The sequence below is a fragment of the Xenopus laevis genome, chromosome 9_10S (assembly GCF_017654675.1).
Source record: "Xenopus laevis strain J_2021 chromosome 9_10S, Xenopus_laevis_v10.1, whole genome shotgun sequence".
Lineage (NCBI taxonomy): Eukaryota > Metazoa > Chordata > Amphibia > Anura > Pipidae > Xenopus > Xenopus laevis.
The window spans coordinates 30,497,513-30,517,188 of record NC_054388.1 but is presented as its reverse complement, the minus strand read 5'-3'; the positions used below and the strand labels follow the sequence as shown (position 1 = coordinate 30,517,188).

The 19,676-nt window shown below is 39.1% G+C and overlaps 1 protein-coding gene across 1 annotated transcript in view; it reads right to left on the bottom strand.

Moving 5' to 3' along the window:
• wnk4.S (WNK lysine deficient protein kinase 4 S homeolog) overlaps positions 1-19,676 on the bottom strand; it is a 134,571-nt gene that overhangs the window by 32,787 nt on the left and 82,108 nt on the right. The window contains exons 5-8 of the mRNA XM_018238356.2: positions 9,302-9,390; positions 7,598-7,817; positions 5,057-5,402; positions 1,261-1,400 (exon numbers count right to left, since the gene is read on the bottom strand). Of these exons, the coding sequence (XP_018093845.1) occupies positions 1,261-1,400; positions 5,057-5,402; positions 7,598-7,817; positions 9,302-9,390 (795 nt within the window). The remainder of the gene's footprint in view (positions 1-1,260; positions 1,401-5,056; positions 5,403-7,597; positions 7,818-9,301; positions 9,391-19,676) is intronic.

The window sequence follows — 19,676 nt, the reverse complement described above, 5'->3', positions numbered from 1 at the left end:
AAAAGAACTTTCATTTGAAGCAACATAAGTGTTTATTCACAGTCAGGACAGTGAGGTTGTGGAATACACTGCCGGGTGATGTTGTGATGGCTGATTCTGTTAATGCCTTTAAGAATGGCTTGGATGATTTCTTGGACAAGCATAATATCCAAAGCGATTGTGATAGAAAAATCTATAGTAAGCAGTGGCGTAACTAGTTGTTACTGGGCCCCATAGCAAATTCAATTTAGGGCCCCAAAATATTTATAAGTTGGCCTATTTTACCAAGATATATTAAAATTGCTAATTAATTAGGGTCTCACTGGGCCCCCTACACTCCTGGGCCCCCGTGCAACCGCAGGGTCTGCTTCCTCTATAGTTACGCCCCTGATAGCAAGTATATGAGTTTATAGAGTTTTTATGAGTGTATGGAGGGGTCAGTGTGTGTATGTATGGGTGCTGTGTTTCATTTGGAGGGGCTGAACTAACTATGTAACTATATGTTACTATAATGTTCTGTATGCAAGAAATCTTCTAGAATTTAGATGTAATATAACTATCTCCAACTTCCACGCCTGGGATAAAAAAAAAATAAACAAAGAGCTCTGTATAAACAAACCAATTTTTTCTTCCAGTGACTGCCTCTAACTCACGTTTACCGAAAAGAAGGAGATTATTATACAAAAGGTTTCATATAGACAATTTTGTTTCCTCCAACAAATGCTCCAAGTGCATAATAAAGGTGTTTTTTTTAAACAATTTTCTTTCAACATTGGTGCAATGAATATGCCTTGTACTGAACATATATGCCTAATATAAAATATTGGACATATCTGGATTTTTTGTTAATGTATTCACTAAACAGGGCAAAATTTGAAAATGAAACTAATATCACATTCTATGTTCTGATCCCACAGAGCAAAGTCAAACAAATCAAAAGTCCAATGAGAAGCCTCTGTAAAAACAAAGCCCTCCCTTCCCCTAGCTACAACCTGTTATCTATTGCATTATAAGCAGTTTATTATACATAGGCTTCACAATGGACTTGTTTGAATTTACTCTTTGGGATCAGGAAGTAGAATGTGGTTTTAGTTTAATTTTCAAACTTTTCGGTGTTCAGTGCCAGAAGTTATTAAAACAACAATTATTAAAATTACAGGCAAAATTTATTTTCAGCATAATCCCTATTCTTTACGTCTGGATTAAAAAGGAAGGGGGGTACAAGATACCTGCAATTAGTGTTCAAATATTGTTATTGCAAGTCTAATAGCTTCTGCTTACCCCAGGAAAGCATATCTCTGGCTCTGTGCTGGGTGGGCTTTTAGAGTCTTCTTGTGAGACATCACTGGAAGGTTTTCCCTGGCCATCAACAGACTCCATACAGCCTGAAGAGCTCAGGTACCCATCTGTTTCGCAGTCCGCTGCATGAAACAAACTTGTTTAGACAAGACATTCCACCTATTATTTCCTTTAATGGGTTCTGTTCAGAAACAACTGTGAATTCTACTGGTTTGATACATATTTCTAACAATGATAGCTATGGTGAAAGCTAAAAAAGTGCAGAGTTTTAAAGGCTATGTGCTATAATCCAATTATAGTGGCAAGACTAAAGTTCACTCCACCATGTGCCTGGTGTCCCAACACTCATTTTAGTTTTGTGAACCCCTTGATTTCATCCCGGTCAGTTCTATAAATGTTGGGATAATGTAATAAATCTCATCTCAAGTTTCTGCAACCAGGGATTTCCTATCTACTGCATATCATGACTACTGGGAGGTATGTATACCCTATATTTATATCACCATTACTGGGTCTGCCCATACACAAATCTGTACATTTTCATCACTTGAAAATTTTCATCACAACAACTAGGGTTCCAGGAAAAATTTTGTTACAGTATGGGAAAAATTTTCTCTAACTTAGTGCAAACCTTTATCAGCTGCAGGCATTTTTCTCTTTTTTATATGAATCAGCAATGCCAAAGGGCTTTTGGAAGACTTTTCTGTTTAACCTAAATACCTATGGTACTAGTGTACAGTAATTTAATCTTTTTGTCCACCTTGAATATCTTGCTTGCTAAATGAAATTTTTCCTTTCTGAATGAAATACATTCACCCCTTAACATGAAACCTGTTTTTTCTAATCTTAATGGGTGTCCAGGTGGAAATATGATATCTATTACTGAAAAATCATTTGGGCATTTTATGCGTCCTTAAGTGACTCTTTTACTTTCCACTGTAGACAAATACAGCCTATGACCATAACTGAAATCCCCAGTTACCTTTATTACCTAAGCCTTCTTTGACTCTTCACTTCATATGATACTGGCAATATGTAGATTCTAAAGCCTAGCACTCCATTCCCTAACAAAGGGGTATTAAAAGTCCAAACAGATCAATAGATTTAATTGGTTGATAAGAGCGAGATTAGGGGATAAACATGTTTACAGGTATTATGAGCTATGAGGGGTCCTAGACAAATGCAGGGACTAAAAAGGGGAAGACCTAAACAAGTCTAAAAACCACTGCACTAAGGTCATAGGTAGGCATCATATTTTTAAACCTTAAATGCATAGTCACATAGTCTCTATGAATTTCAGGCACTTGTTATAGAATGTAAACAGGCAGGAACTTTCTCTGTCTGAAGTCATATACAATTGTGTACGTACAAATAGTATAAATAAATAAATGTATACAACTTGTAAAGCGTGGTAAAATTGTAGTTACTGTACATAAATGTCACCAGAAGCCTAAAATTCCAAGGGTTAAAACTTTTTTCTTTGTAAGCCTGACTACAGTAGCACTGCAGAAACGGCTGAGGTGGAACAGTGTTTATGCTCTGCTTGACTGTTCCTCTTCTCCTAATCATAACTAAGGGCATTGTAATATAAAACCTTAGGTCAGAGTAATAAAATTAGATTTTGGGGCTACTTTTGTGTAGTAGTATTTTGGAGGATTCCTCAACTACATTCTAATGTGTAAATTGCACACATACGGTTCCACTAGCACACCAAAAAGGCCCCAAGAGTATGACTAGACTTAAAGGAGAAACAAACCCTTAATAAATAAAAACCCTACCCCCTACCCTAGCTTCCCCCCGGGCAAATGCCCCTAGCTCTTTACTTACCCCTCCATGCAGATTCTGTCCAGGGGAGTTCACGGGCGCCATCTTCAGCCAATTCGGTAATCTTCGGAATGAGACCGCCGATTCTGCAAATTTTGTGAGTTTCAGAGCATGCGCAGTTGTGGCGAAACAGAAAAATGCCCCAACTGCTCCGCCGGTCTCATTCCAATTTATCAAAAAGAAGATGGCTGCTGTGAACTGCGCTGGGGGAGGAGGAAGGAAGGTCTATGTAGGGTAGGTGGTAGGGATTTTTTTATTAAGGGTTTGTTTCTCCTTTAAGAGGAGGAAGAAAGGAAGAGTATCCTGACTTGAGGTTTTAGACTTAAAGAAACATTCGGTACAACTTACATAACTCTTTACCTATATTCATTCCACTTTTCATTGTCTTGGGATAAATAAACAAAGTCTCAATGTCTTAAATATATTGATAATGGGTTGAGTGCAGAGGACTCTTGTATTTGTCTATGTATTTTGTGGTCACTGCCTCATTGCACCCCCGCCTAATGGTTTTAAAAATTAGTGGTGAGCACAACTTTTCCTTGTTTGTTATAGTTATACAGGAGCAGTGACCAGCTCAATGTTGTAGCCCCACCCTTCCCAGCTATAGTCAGGTGACCCCACTGGTGTCTAATAAAAGGGCAGCCAAGTTTGGGAGTTTTACTTTGAAAGCAGCTAGTAAGTTGCAGGTAAAACTTAGTCCCTTTGTAAAATGTATAATGAAGCAATAGAATTCTTAATGAATTAGATGAAAATTGAGCGTAAGACTGGCCAGATATGGGATGACTTTGACGTAGTTGGCCAGCTTAAATATATTGCAATATATGGACAAACAATCCCTGTTTTGTCTAAAGGGTAAGGCATTTTTTAGTAGCTGTATACACAAAATGTCTCAATGTATTAATTAAATATATTGATAATGGGTTGAGCGCAGAGGACCTCTTGTATTTGTCTATATATATATATATATATATATATATATATATATATATATATATATATATATATATATATATATATATATATATATATATATATATGCTGTACATGTACTGCCTTTAATTTATCTGCTGCTTACCTTTTAAGCATGGAGAAAGGTTGCACATCTAATGGTGGTACTTGAACATGAACATTAAAACCAGTGTTAAAGTCCTTCTCTTGTAGAAGTGCAACATCTTTTTGAGCACTAGTGAAACCTGGAGATACTAAAGGTACCCTGCAAACTAGTGAAGGCTGAAGAATCAATTCTGATACGTAATGGGTACCAAAAGGAGAACAATGGTTTAAGAAGATTTATGCAAATGTCTGCCAGTGGCAATAAAAAGTGCCAGCTAAATGAGGGAATCAAGTTTACAATCAGTCTGAAGTTCAACTTGCAAACATACAATAAGCTGAACTGATGTTGGCACATATAGGTTAAATATATATATAATGATGTCTTTAAAAATTTGACATTAGTCCATTCAACTTAGCAAACTGGAGTCATGTGATCAGTATAAAACATGCTGGATCATGCTGCAATTCAAATACTATTACCGTGGGTGTATAATTTTGTTGTTTTTGAAACAGTCCAGCTCTCTCTTCTGGTGTCTATTACATGCCTTTGGGAGTTTTATATTCTCAGCTACTACAGTTGGAATGATGCTATGTGCTTTGTTCTCAGCTTTGTATGCACATGTTTATTTTTGTGGACACCCCAAATATTTATCCATAGATGTCTTGTATATCTATAATGTCCCATGGAGTGAACAAAATAACTCAGGATACAAATTATTTAGTTTGGCAAGTGAGCAGAGATCCTAAAGGCAAGACTTTAAAATAACACTTTTCCAAACAATTTTTAACTATTTTAACTATTTTATCTGGTACAACCCTTATTTGGTGTCAAGGTATAGTACATTATAATGAGTTGTTGCAATATTCCTAATGAGTGGGTTTATGTTTGTTTAGTGCTTACATGTAGCTGATGAATAACAGGTGGGTCTGAAGTTGAAGGAATGATACTGATCAGCCTCTGGTTCCTCTAGCTCTGGGGGAAACGTCCTTTCTGTTGAGTCAGAGGGGACAGGGAGTAAAGTGGCTCCAGGAACAACATCAGAGATGGGCGATGGAGTTGAATTCTGAGAACTTCTCAGCTGATCAAGAAGTTTTTGGATGTTCTGCTGTTTCTCCTCTTCTTTCTTCTTCAGCTCCTCCTGAGCCCTTCTTACCTTTTCTCTTTTTCTTTTTATGGCTAGCACTCGGTCCCGGATGGCTTTGGCTACCAGTTTGTAGTCACCTTCACATATAAAATTCAGTACCACCTGTACAATTAGTAGAATGGCACATATGTCTTAAGTACATATTATAGATCATGTTTAATAGAATATTCAGTGTCAGTAAAACATTTATTGAATGTAAATATATGTATTGAAATTCAATTTTGAGGCAACTGTTTAACTCGTATGGCGACAATAAACATAAAAGAACCTGCGAAACGACAAAATCAATGTATTTGCTCTAGGAATTGGATCATGAATGTAGGTGAGAAGGTCAGATTAAACATTGTCACGTATAAAGATAAGTTTAGCAAAGCATTGCAATCCTGTTATATCTGAAAATTTACCTTGAAGGTAAAGAAAGGGGATATTTTGGGATGAGCCCTTATTTGCTGACCTAGATATTGTTGGGGCTATGGCTGAATGGCTGGATGAAATATTTTTCAAAGGCTAGAGCTTGAGCATGCTCAGTTTGCTCCTCTCTCCATATCCCCCTCCCTCCCCCCCTCCCTCCCTAGTCCAGAGCTATGAGTGAGCAGGGAGAGACTCAGGCAGGAAGTGATGTCACACCAAACTGATACTGCAGCTGCTATCCTAAAGAAACAGTGAGAGCTTCTAGAGCTGTTTACTCAGGTATGTTAAAGCATTCTGCAGAATAAATATAGTCTTAAAGCTTGCACTATTGTGGCTAATCTATTGGCAATAAACTGCTTTGGTAGCTTTCCTTCTACTTTAAGCCAAGTAAATCTGCTGCCAATGCCATTATTGATGCCAGACTCGGGAATTTATGGCATTGGATCAAAAATGGGGAAAACATTGAATGCTACAGCTGGTTCACAAATTACCAAGAATGGTCACTAATTTAAGTATATTGGCAGTGGACATTTAGGTGGTGTCTGCAGCCAACAGTGCTGTATACCTGATTTGTCCCATTTCCCTATTTTTGACATTACAGATGAATATATCTTTTAAACAGAGAGACAAAAACATGATACCAGTGTTGTTTTTATGTAATTTTCTCAATGCTAAGATAATGATTTCTTCAATATCTCTTTCTGCCACATTTAGCTGCAGTGATATGCATAAATATTTCCATACAGAAATGCTTAAAGAGGCATGATTCTGGGTTCTCATTGAGCCCATTCATATTTATACCACTTGCTTTGAATGTAACATGATGTGCCTTGTCAATTTCCAGTAATAATTTTAATATGAATTCAAATAAATATATTGGACACAGGGCCAGGCCAGACTGGCCAGGCGTCCTAGGCAATCTGACCGGTCAAGTCCCCCCTCAACCGACAGGCGCGCACGCACACGTAAGGCAGCACATGCACGCTGACAGGTCGTGTCACAGCGCACACCACCCTCCACTCATGTAGGCGCACTTGCATGTGCGTATATAGCAGGATTCTTCAGGGCGGACTGCCTACCCCTAGTTCTGGCCCTTCTTAGATGTCTTAAATTAGTAATTCTGTAATGCCCTGAATACTGATTTTCTGAATTTCCGATACTTTGCCCCTTGGTATTTTGGGTTTTGCAGATGGCTGAAGGGATGGAGTTTCTTTTCATACACAGGGGGGCCTTATTTATCAAAATCCGAATTTTGTATTTAAAAAAGTCAGACCAAAGTAGAATCCACAATGTGACCTTATTTATTATTAAAAAATCACAATTTAATTGGATCAGGGACAAACTTGATAAAACTGAGCGAAAATCATATGTTTTTTTCGGAGTTTCTCCCAAGCCACACGTTTTTTCTGTATTTTTCCCAAAAACCCAGAATTTTTTGGATTTTTGTCTGAAATAGACAGATTTTTAACAAATTTCAGCGCAGACCACAGACAATTCCAAATAGGATAGGGACCTCTCCCATTGAATTTTTTGATTCTGACTTTTCCCATCCTCTGGGTATAACAAATCTCTAAAAATTCGAGTTTTTGGCATTCAGACTTTAATAAATAAACCCCATAGTGTCAGCTGTGACGTATGCCACAAGCATCCATACAGTTCACATATAGAATTCCAGTCTTTAGAAAGCAAAAAAAAAAAAGCCTACAGCATCCATTAACTGAAAGAGTGTGAGCCATGAAGTCAATTTTTATACATGGAAATATTTTTTCAAAAAAAATATTAGCCAAGCTAAGCTAAAGATACTATAGATTGCAGTAAAACTAAATTAAAAAAACAGCAAATCATATTTGTATTTTATTATGGTAATTTATGGAAATATCTCTTACCATCTCCTGAGCCACCTCTTCTGCAATATCCTTATACAAGTCAAAGAGGAACTCTATGGCATTGTTATCTTTGTATTTGCCATGAAGCTTTTTCGTGTCATCCATTCTAAGCCAGAGCTTCAAGGCTGGTTTAATTCCATCATCTTCTTCAGCTAATTCAACATGGACCCCAGTGTCTTCTTGGAAGAAGGAGTGTTCCAAGAGGTCCTGGATAGTGTACCTACAGATAAAAATTGTGACATGTTTTTTTATTGAAATGTTTAAAGGACAACTAAGCCCTAAAAATGAATATGTCAAGAAATATCATATTTTATATACTGAACTTACAGAACCAGCCTAAAGGTTTGGCCTCTCTATAGCAGTAATGATTCAAGCCTTCAAAGTTGTCACAGGAAGTGTTTGCGACACGCACATGTTCAATGTGCATTGAGCAAATGTTTAGAAATGAAGCTTAGGGGTCATTTCAAATGATCACACAAAAAATGAGGTTTGCCTGTCATATAAGGTGATGCTACAGGGCTGATTATAACACTCTAATTCTAATTGGTTTGGTTTCTGTGCTGCAATTGACCAATAATCCAAATTATTTAATAATCACCCTTATATTGTGACATTTATATATTTCATATACTGTGTGTTGGTCCCTAAGATCAGTTAGTGACAGCAGCACAGAGCATGTGCAGTGAATCAGCGAAAAAGTAGATGGGGAGATACAGGGGCATATTTTGGGGCACAGATATTTTTCTGCTGAAGGACTGTGGTTTCCTTGGGCTGGTACACAAACCCAAAGCATTATGTTCATTTGTGCCCTATTTCTTTAGTAAAATTTAGTTCTCCTTTATGGAGTTATTAGGCACGTACATACTTATGTTCCAGGGATTTGGTTTAGGATGTGTATAAAAAAAGCATGGCATTACTACAAATGCTCCCTGTGACTGATCTAAAAAGTCAGTGACAGAGATTTATTATTGTCGCACCTGGATATTAGATGACCCCTCATATATTCAGCGGTGTTCCAGGGGTCCTTGCTGCCATGAGACGGCCTTTCTGATACCACCCCTCACCCCTCAGCACCGGAACTAGGGGTAAGCAGAAGAGGCACCTGCCTAGGGCACAATTACGGGGAGGTGCTAGGCAGGTACCTGTTAAAGGGTATTCTGCCTACCCCTACTACAAGTTTGCTCTCCTCTGCCGCTTTCCCCTCCCTTCATTCTCCCGTCTGTCACTCTCACCTTGCCCCTACCCTTCCCTCTGCCGCTCTCCCCTCCGTCCCCTGCTCTGCCTTGCCCTCTTCCCTTCTCCCATCCCTCCTCTGTTCTCCCCTCTACCACTTTCCCCTCCCTCTTCTATGCCCTCCACTTGCTCCTGCATATATCTGTGCATATGCTATGAGAAAATCTAGGGACTTGTTTCTGCTGTGGGACGTTCCATCCATACCTTCATTTGGCTGGAGTTGCCCAAAACAACCATTTCTATTCTAAACTACACACTCTTTCTGGCTCCATGCTAGGGAATTATAACACAATAGGAGGGCTGTGGGTGGTCATAAGGAAGGTTGCAGTTAAAACAATTTCTTAGGCAAATGTTGCATTAAAGTTTCATAAATGTTAGCAAAAGAATATAATTATACATTAAAGATAAAGATGTGCTTGTCCTATAAACACTTTCCTTATGACTGCTGGATTTCACAATCCATTACTTTACCTTTCATTTTTGTTCATGCGTATACAACCTTCGATGATCTCTTTAAGCTCAGGAACCTTAACTTTATAAAAGCTGTCTGGCTTCATGCCCTGTACAGAATGAAAGGAAAACAACATCAGGGTATGGAGGCTAAGCTTGGTGGATCCAGGTCACAATTTAAAATGTCCTAATTTATAAACCTGAAATTGGTGTGGTAATGTAAGAGGATTCGTTTATGAACATCATTTATAACAGCAAATAAAATATAATTCTAAAGTCCATTTTATTTTAATCATCTGGGTGCAAGAGTTCCAGACGCATACCTCCCAACTGTTCCGTTTTTCGCGGGACAGTCATGATTTTGACAGCTAAACCCACAGTCCCGGATTATTACTGAAATGTCTTTCTCTTTGATCTCCTGCACTGAACAGCCAGAAAAAGATACAAACATAATTGGCTTTTGGCAGAGAGCCCGAAATACATGGCAGGTGCACTTAAGATACTTTTGTAACAATTTAAGATAAGCAATTAAACGGTCCTGAAGATACACAGATGCCTGAATACAAGGATATGTAACAGAAATTAAAAATAACTGTAAGTTTTAGCCTTAGCCTTGATTCTATAAAAAATGATAAAATATCTATAAAAGATTTAAGAATAGTCTGTGTAGAAAATGTTTTGTTAGCCTCCCCAAACACAAAAATCACCTTTTGCCCATGGTCGCCATAAATCTGGTTTTTGCCTTCTAACGCTAGTGATCCTAGGAATTATACATAATTTTAGAGACTGAATGTGTGCATATTTATAGCGTATCTCCTCCTCAAAATGAAGCCAAAAGACTATACATAACTCCCTCCAGTCCTTTTCATGGAACCTGAACCTGCTGGCCACCTGGGTTACCTTGAACATTCCCATACAGGTTCTACAATACAGCTATGGGACCTGTAATCCAGCATCATTGGGATCTGGGATTTTCCAGAAAAAGGATCTTTCCATAATTTTGATCTTCATACCATAAGTCTACTAAAAAACAGTTAAACATTAATTAAACCCATAGGCTGGGTTTGCTTCCAATAAGGATTAATTATATCTTAGTTGGGATATAGTACAACGTTTTATTCTGAAATAATTTTTAAAAAATGCTATTATTTGGATGAAATGGAGTCTAAAGAAGAAGGTCTTTCTGTAATTCAGAGCTTTCTGCATAACGGATTTTAAGATAACAGATCCCATAACTATACCAAATAGATTACACCAAGCTTCCTCATTATATATAACACAGGGAAACGCAAAATTGTGTCTCAGTATATCCTTTTACGGCCCATATGCTTGCTGGTTCACTTTGAAGAATTATGATCCTAACCACAGCAACAATGTATGTTTTTGTGCATTTTGAGGGCTTTGTTCTTGTAGGCAGTTCCCTCTAGGTGGGGATTTGTAAGAAATCTTACCTCTGTTATCATGTTTGATATATACGTATGTTTTGTGGTCATAGAGTTATATATGTATACTATACTGTTTACGGGAATATAAATCTTGAACGAATTTCCCCGAAACTTTGCTTTCTAAATTCCACCCAATGTCAAATGATTAACATCAAAAGTTTTGCTCTGAATGGTAATTCCATTGTCTGTTTGCCATCACCCTCTTTGCATTATGAGAGAAATCCTCTCAATAACATTTAAACAAAAGGATTATTTGGGTTCTTTCTATCATCCTCTATCTGACTATATTCTAGTTCGGGGTGGGGCAGAAGTTGATGGATCTGTGCAAAGTAGTGGATTGACTGCATGTTATGGACTGGAGTGAAGACTGCAGCAATTAAAGACTTGGAAAGCCATGATGAAGTATAGCTCCAATCCAGCTCTGTGTGCTGAATACTTAAAGGGCTGAAGAAGGCAGCAGAGGCCTTAGAAACCCTCAACCTGCCCCCCCCCCAACAGTTGCACTCTCGGCACATTCCTCTTCTGCTTACCAAACGAGGAATTGTAAGTAATGTATCAGTGTTTGCAGATGACACAAAACTCTCCAGCCCAATTCATTCCATCCAGGATGTGGCATCCTTGCAACATGATCTTGACAAACTGGCAATCTGGGCAGCTAAGTGGCAAATGAGATTCAATGTTGATAAATGTAAAGTCATGCACCTGGGATGTAAAAATATCCAAGCCACGTATACCCTTAATGGGACTGCACTAGGCAAATCCATTATGGAAAATGATCTTGGAGTCCTTGTAGATGATAAACTTGGCTGTAGCAAGCAATGCCAGTCAGCAGCATCAAGAGCAAATAAGGTCTTGAGCTGTGTTAAAAGGGGCATTGATTCAAGTCAGGAAGCAGTCATTCTTCCACTTCCACTTCCACTAGAGCACTTGTAAGGCCGAATCTAGAATATGCCGTACAGTTTTGGTCTCCATCACTCAAACAGGACATTATTGTATTAGAGAGGGTACAGAGAAGGGCAACTAAGCTGATAAAAGGTATTGGAAATCTTAGCTATGAGAAAAGACTGGCCAAATTGGGAATGTTCACGCTGGAGAAGAGGCGCTTAAGGGGTGATATGATAACTATGTATAAATATATAAGGGGATCATATAATAATCTCTCTAATGTTTTATTTACCATTAGGTCTTTCCAGCTGACACAAGGTCCCCCATTCCGACAGAAGAAAAGAGGTTCCACCTAAATATTCTGAAGAGGTTTTTTACAGTGAGAGCTGTGAATATGTGGAATCCTCTCCCTGAATCAGTTGTACAGGCTGATACATTAGATAGCTTTAAGAAGGGGTTGGATGGCTTTTTAGCAAGTGAGGGAATACAGGGTTATGGGAGATAGCTCATAGTACAAGTTGATCCAGGGACTAGTCCGATTGCAATTTTGGAGTCAGGAAGGAATTTTTTTCTCCCTGAGGCAAATTGGAGAGGCTTCAGATCAGGTTTGTTTTTGTGCAGCAATTATAGGAGGGTGCATGCTCAGTACAGAAATCTTGTAAAAAGATCTATACCCCAATCTCACCCAAGCCCCCCAGAAGACTGGAAAAAGATGTGGCACTCTTTCTGCAAACTGACTACATTACTTTAATTTCTTTATATTTGCACTGGTTTAGTTGATTGGGTTACAGATGGCATCAGATTGGTCCCTTTGGTTAGAAAGTGTATTTGGAAAATAATGATGTATGCATAACTGTAATACATGCCCGTTTTTAAACATTTGTCGTTCTTAATTCCAAACACAAGACCAGAGTAACACTGTAATGGCTTATGAACAAAAAGGTGAAAGTTGTACAATGGTCCAATCCAGCTAAGAATTGATGGGACTATTTGAACCATGAGGTGCAGAAGAACACTTGGCAACTCCTGAAGTAGATCTCCCTCAAAGAATGGCCCACAAATCACAAAGGTGGTACATACTTACCCCAAAAGCACTGGGTAGGCTGAATATAAACATTCACATAAAGGCCATTACATTGTATAGGGCTGAACTGTATTGGAGTAAGTGACAAGAAATGACATCCAAATTTTCCATACCTCATTTGGCTTCTGATTGCTCAGAACAGCACAGGCAGTACGTCGGTGGTAAGCAATATTTTTAAGCTTTCTCTCTGGTTTGTTTTCTCTGGCACCTGGGAACTTAGGATGAATGCAGAGCTTGTGCAGCCCTGGTTAATAGCGTAGTTCATGGATTCCAGGGCAGGAGATCATTGGAGAGAGAGAGGGCGTGCTCTGTATCTGCCTACTTGTTGATGCAGGAAACTATTACACAGGCGACAGTCAACCTTTACACTTACAAAAGCACTAGTACCGTGACTCACTCTACATGAGCCAGGAGACTTTCAAAAAAGGTTACGCTCCTTTTACTGGGAGAACAGCAAAATATTTTTCTTCAAGGTAAAGCATATCCAGTTTTCATTTAGAAAGTGCCATTTTCCTCCTAACATTCACTTGGCGTGTGTACGGGTACAATCTTTCAGATATCTACGGGAACGGAACACTCTTGCACAAGGTATTGTGGAAGGAACAAGTCATTATGATCACCCAAGGAGCATTCAGCCTTGGTACTTTATTGGCTGGTCAATGGTTGGGAAAAACAGGACTTCTGATAAAGGATAAGGCTTCTTATTCACTTCCCGAGGCTTAATTGTCACAGTACCAGAAAGTATGTACAGCAACCCTGTTGCATCAATGGCATATACAAACAAGTGGTTATAGGTTGTATATAAGCAGTCCTTAAAGGGGAGCTATTGCGAAAATGAAAATGTAATATAAGCTTCCTCATACTGAAGTAAGAAACCTTCTAAATACAATCAATTAAACATTCTGCATTGTTTCTGAAATAATCAAGTTTATCTTCACTATTCCTCTCTCAGCATCTGTTTCTCTTCTTTCTGTCATCATGCAGCAGTTGGGTGTCAGATTAATGATCCAATATATCCCTTTCCTAGCAGATGTATTAGAGCTCACTCAAATAACTGATTCCAGTACAAACAAAATCTAACAAAATAACGGCCTTTTGCACAAATTCTGCATGTAGAGAGACATGATGTCTGGTGATTTTAATAGAGTGAGCTCTAATACATCTATCTTCTAGGCAAAATAAGCCCCTCTATAAGATATATTGGATCATTCATCTGACACCCAACTGCTGAATGAAGACAGAATGAGGGGAAACAGATGCTGAGAGAGGAATAGTAAAGATAAACTTGATTATTTCAGAAAGGTAAAGCATTTTTAATTGATTGTATTTAGAAAGTTTCTTATTTCAGTATGATGAAGCTTATATTACATTTTCATTTTTGCGATAGTTCCCCTTTAAAGCAAAGTAGACTGCAACTAAGTAAGTATCAGCTAGAATAATCAGCTGGTAACACCAACTAGTACCATCAGCTGGTAACATCGACTAGTAGTACCGGCTAGTAAAATCAGCTAGACAGCTAGTAGAATCATCTGTAACATCAGTGGGCAACATCATTACAAGTAGTAGTAACTAACATCAGTTAGTAACATTTCAGCATAATTGCTGCGATTAGCATCTGTCACAACTGTGCCCGACCCAATTACGTGTGTGAGTTTTAGTGAATTAAATATATTGCACTTCTTAACTGTGGGAAAACTAGAATTACAGCACTGGTTAGAGGTGGTGGGGATAACTCCAGGGTATTTTTGCATCAATAGGCTTAATTTAGCAGAAGATGCAGCATGAATGCAATGGCACATGGTGCAACTATATGGAAGTGCAAGGAGTATGTGTGGATGCCATATGTCAATATGCCCAACAATTTAGTCCATTTTATAGTGACTGCACATGCCGGTTGCAATTGTGCAAAAATGAACCCTTTAGTCGACAATGCAATTTCAAGAGGGAGATGCAAGTAACTGAATTATGCAAAGATCTGTGCAGCCATATAGGAATGTCTGGCAGTCTGATATAGACCCTATATAAGGGGTATAGATTCACAGGAGGAAAAGGTAGTTCATCCCCTTTACAAAGCACTGGTAAGGTGCCATCTAGAATATGCTGTGGAGTTTTGGTCTCCAGGATCATTTGCACCGTAGAAGAGGAGCATAAGGGGGACTATATTTGACACTTTCTGCTTTACCAGATATTTTCAAACCCTTGCAAGGATGCTGGGACTTGTCATGAGCATCCTCTGCCATAGGTGTATCAATTAGCATCACTAGTATATTCCTCTGCTGCTCTATGGTTCTTCTGATTACCTGCTATTAAATGGGGATCTCCACCCAAATGGCATTTTGTATCATGCAATAATCTACATGTTCATCATTGCTTTTGAAAACAAGCACTGCTGCCAATCACTGCAATTAGAAATCTGTGAATAATATTGTCTTTCATTTTGCATTAAAAATTGTGAATAAAACTGAGTTTGGGTGGACATGCCATTTTATTCTTTTAGCAAAGGTACAGGCATATATAAAAAGTCACCCTCTTTATAAAAACAATGATGCCAGGTACAAGCAGTGACCATAGGTCAATCATAAAGTCAAACCACTTTTTTTTTTTAATGTTTTTTGCATGGCAGGAATCCAAAATTATTTTAATCCCATGATAAATAATCATATTCATGTCTGTGCTGCAAAACATGACATAAATGCTGTTGGCTGACACAGGATTTGAACAGAGCGGGAGCTTCCATGAACCCTGAATTAAGGTGTGCAGCTCACGGGGGGGATTTTTTAGATTCAAATCAAATAAAGACACTGCCAATGAGCTGAACACTCATATATTTCTTCCTGGTCTATTTTTAGGTTTACTATTGGAGTCTGTATTTGTTTGGGTGAAGCAAAAATGTTATTAGAAACAAGCTCTTCTTTATCTCTGAGAAATGCAAAATATATTTATTTTCCAAGGGCAAAGCTAACAGTGTGCTAAAACCTCTTCCATATTTGTGCATTTCAGTGAGACCACAGTGGATCTGCTGCATCTATTTATGATCACTGTGCCATTTGCAAGACAAGCTGGTGAACGCAATAAGGCAGCTCCTTCTTGCAAATATACTGATAACTATTTAGAGAAGGTTTGATACTTTTGATACTCTGTAGTAAGGCAAAAGAAGCCCCACTTGTGAATAACATAATAAAAAATTGGCCTCAATTCTACTATATACTAAACCAGTGCTGTCAAACTTCTATGGCTACAATTTTTCTGGCCTAGGTGGTAGAGAGCAGATAATGGAAGCCTGAGTGGACCACTCCCCTTTTAAACTACACCCATGTTTTCACAAGAATGGTAGCACACCAAAAAACCAAATGGTTGGTGTTCACTGCAGGGATATCACTCATATGTGAAAAAAAGCTTATCATATTAAAATGCACCATTAAATCCATATGTCTCCTCCTCCCATGTGGATAGCGCAGCCAACCCCAGCACAAAATTAAACACCTTGGGGACCCCTAAACAAGTTTTTCCAAATGTTAACAAACCCCCCAACCAGATTCCAGAGCTGTCAACTCCCCCGATTTTATGGGGAGTTACCAGATTTTAGGCTGTTTCCCCTCATCTCCCATCCAGTTAACGCGTTCCCCCGATTTCTGACAACCTTTTCCACGATTTGCTTTAAAATATCAGATGTGCACATGCGTAGACCTTTTCAGTGACGTCAGCATAGCAACATGCGCATGCTCTGCACTGTTTCTGGGGCTTCAGGAGAGGTTACATGCATGCGCGTGACATCACTTCCATTTATGTCACGGAAATGTAGGTCCCCTCGTGAATGGCTCTTTAAGTGTAACAGCTCTGAGGTTCACCTTCCACAGGCAGAGTGGGACAGGCAGAGTATGGCACACACAGGCAGAGTATAACACACACAGGCAGAGTAGGGCAGGCAGAGTTGGGCAGGCAGAGTAGGGCACACACAGGCAGAGTAAGGCAGGCAGAGTATGGCACACACAGACAGAGTAGGACAGACAGAGTATTGCACACACAGGGAGCATAGGGCAGGCAGAGTATGACACACACAGGGAGCATAGGGCAGACAGAGTATGGCACACACAGGGAGCATAGGGCAGATAGAGTATGGCACACACAGGGAGCATAGGGCAGGCAGAGTATAGCACACACAGTGAGAATAGGGTAGGCAGAGTATGGCACACACAAGGAGCATAGGACAGGCAGAGTATGGCACACAAAGGGAACATAGTGCAGGCAGAGTATGACACACACAGGCATATTAGGGCAGACAGAGTATGGCACACACAGGCAGAGTAGGGCAAGCAGAATATGGCAATTTGGCATACACAGGTAGGGTACAGCAGTCACAGGCAGGGCCGTTCCTGCCATTAGGCAAGGTGAGCACCTTGCCTCTGGTGGCAGTGAACAGCCAGTTAAAAGGGGCAGCAAAAAGCTGCCTCCTGTAACTTTAAGAGCCGAATTTCCGTTTTTTAAACCAGAAATTCAGATCTGCTAGTACAGAAAGTGCAGTACGCGCTCTTGCGCTAGCGATGCAGCCCCTTTTGACCCGATCCGACGCAAAACTTTTAAGTGCAGAGCGGGAGAGGGGGGCGGCATCGGTGTTGCTGCCTCAGGCAGCCACTAGATCGCCACTGATCACAGGTAGATGGTAAAGACAGGGAAACCTATCAGGATGAACAGAATGTAGACTCTTAGGTATGATCAATGCAGGGTCTTAAAGGTGTGAACAATGCAGGTCCTAACAGGCGTAAACAATACAGGGTCTTAAAGGTGTGATTTATACATTGTATCAGGTATCAGGTGTGAACAATGCAGGAGCAAGTTAATTTCAGGATCGGGAACGGCAGCACTGTATTTACGTGGGACAGGCTGGGAAAGTACATACACGCCTTCTATCCTGCTAACAAGTTAGCAAATGTGGCAAAATAAGGACACAGCTGGGCCCTGCTTACCGCTTGAACCATTTATGCTGCACCGTGCATCTTGCACTGGATTTAGTCCAGTCTGCACTTCAAATGCCTGCTGCAAATACACTGTAATTGAGAAATAAGGGGTACAATATTGTGCTCTCTACCAGGGAGTCTGGTAAATGACCCTTATAGCATGGTACTGTACATCTGAGAGCAAATATATTACCTAATTTCCCCAGAGTCTCTCCTGATAGTCGATGCCCGGTGTTGGCTGGAGGGGTCGGCGCCTCTCCCAATCGTATCTATATAGAAAATTAGCCGAACAACACAAGCTGGTGTAGCGGGGATCACCCCTGCAAGTTTATTTAGTCAAGTGATGTAACGTTTCGGGGGCGTGCCCCTTCATCAGACATGCAGATTCACTCCAAAACAGTGTTTAAAAACCCTTAGTGATTTGCATAATTGCACATATATGTGTGAATATATTAAACAATGTGAACAATGATACAACGTAGAAATATTTGTGTTATACAAAAGCCATAAAAACTTTATAAGCATTGTTTAAAAAAACGTATTAAAAGGTGAAGCCTTTATAATTTAGATAAATATGAGGCCAATTGTGCGGATAATAGTCCCAATTTCAAGTTGGAAAAAATCTTCTTCTCTACAGGACTCTCCCTTGTGTAAAACTTGAAGAAATGGTGTAAAATTTGTGCAAAAAAACTATATATGAAAAAATCAGTAATTATAAGGAAGAAGAGTCAAAACCTAATAAATAAAGAAAAAACACAAATACAATTGTATGCAATGAACAAGGCAATTATTCCGATAATAAGTAACGACAGTATATAAGACTATCTTACCCTATCCACAAGCTGTCCCTGGATAGTGGGTTGTTCAGTGCATTATCTATAAAAGATCAAAAATTAGTAATTCAAACTAGACTAGAACCTTGATGTAAAAATACAAAGACACCAATTCTAAGAGTGTTAAAAGTTGGATACATTCCAACAGCACTTAAAAATTGGATACAATTTCCATTAAAGATAACAGTTCAAATTATACTCCTCAATTGCAATTATGCAAATCACTAAGGGTTTTTAAACACTGTTTTGGAGTGAATCTGCATGTCTGATGAAGGGGCACGCCCCCGAAACGTTACATCACTTGACTAAATAAACTTGCAGGGGTGATCCCCGCTACACCAGCTTGTGTTGTTCGGCTAATTTTCTATACTGTACATCTGAGATCATGTCCAAAACTGGCAATGTTCTTAGGCCCTTTTCTAAAAGAAAGTATTTGATGCTGTATATACTGTATAATGATAAACCATGTATCCTTAAAATGGGGTTTAAATGATTATCTAAAGTGTCCTCTTAAATCTTTGTAGATTACTTTCTCTGTCTCCTATGTCTAGCACCTCTAACCTTTATTATACAAATAGAAGCCCAGAGTAAAGGACTGTGATGTTCTTCTGGGATTCTCTGGAGCCACTAAATTATGGAAAGACTCCAGATTTTAATACCAGCGCATAATGTATTCTGTGCCAACTTCTGCACAAATCAGCATCATACTGGCCCTTTCCGCTTTCTGCTCCAGCACCCAGCAAACGCATGCTTCCGTATTATGAATGTGAAGCTATTAAGCTGATTGCATCAATATATATATAGGCTTTAAGTTTCCATTAACAGACAGTTACTAATATGCCTCGGGACAGGTTTGTTTAGTACAAGCATTATAGAATATTATGTCGGTATCTGGCAGTGGGACCCCTTCCTTGCCGAGTGCCCAGAAAGGAGCACATTATTTGTACTTGTACTTGGCATGCAGCTATGCAGTAAATGTGACAGGACAAGTATTAATCAGTTTGCCATTTGTCATGAACTATCTATGGCAATGCCCAAAGGGAAGAAAAACAAGTTTAATTTTTATCATCTAGGGAAGAATACACATGAATTGTTATTAGAGGAAAACAGATGTAAGGAGCAAAATATACTTTTTTTTACAAACACATTAGAAGCAATTAGTCAATTTGATGTTCATCTTTACAAGTTTCAGGT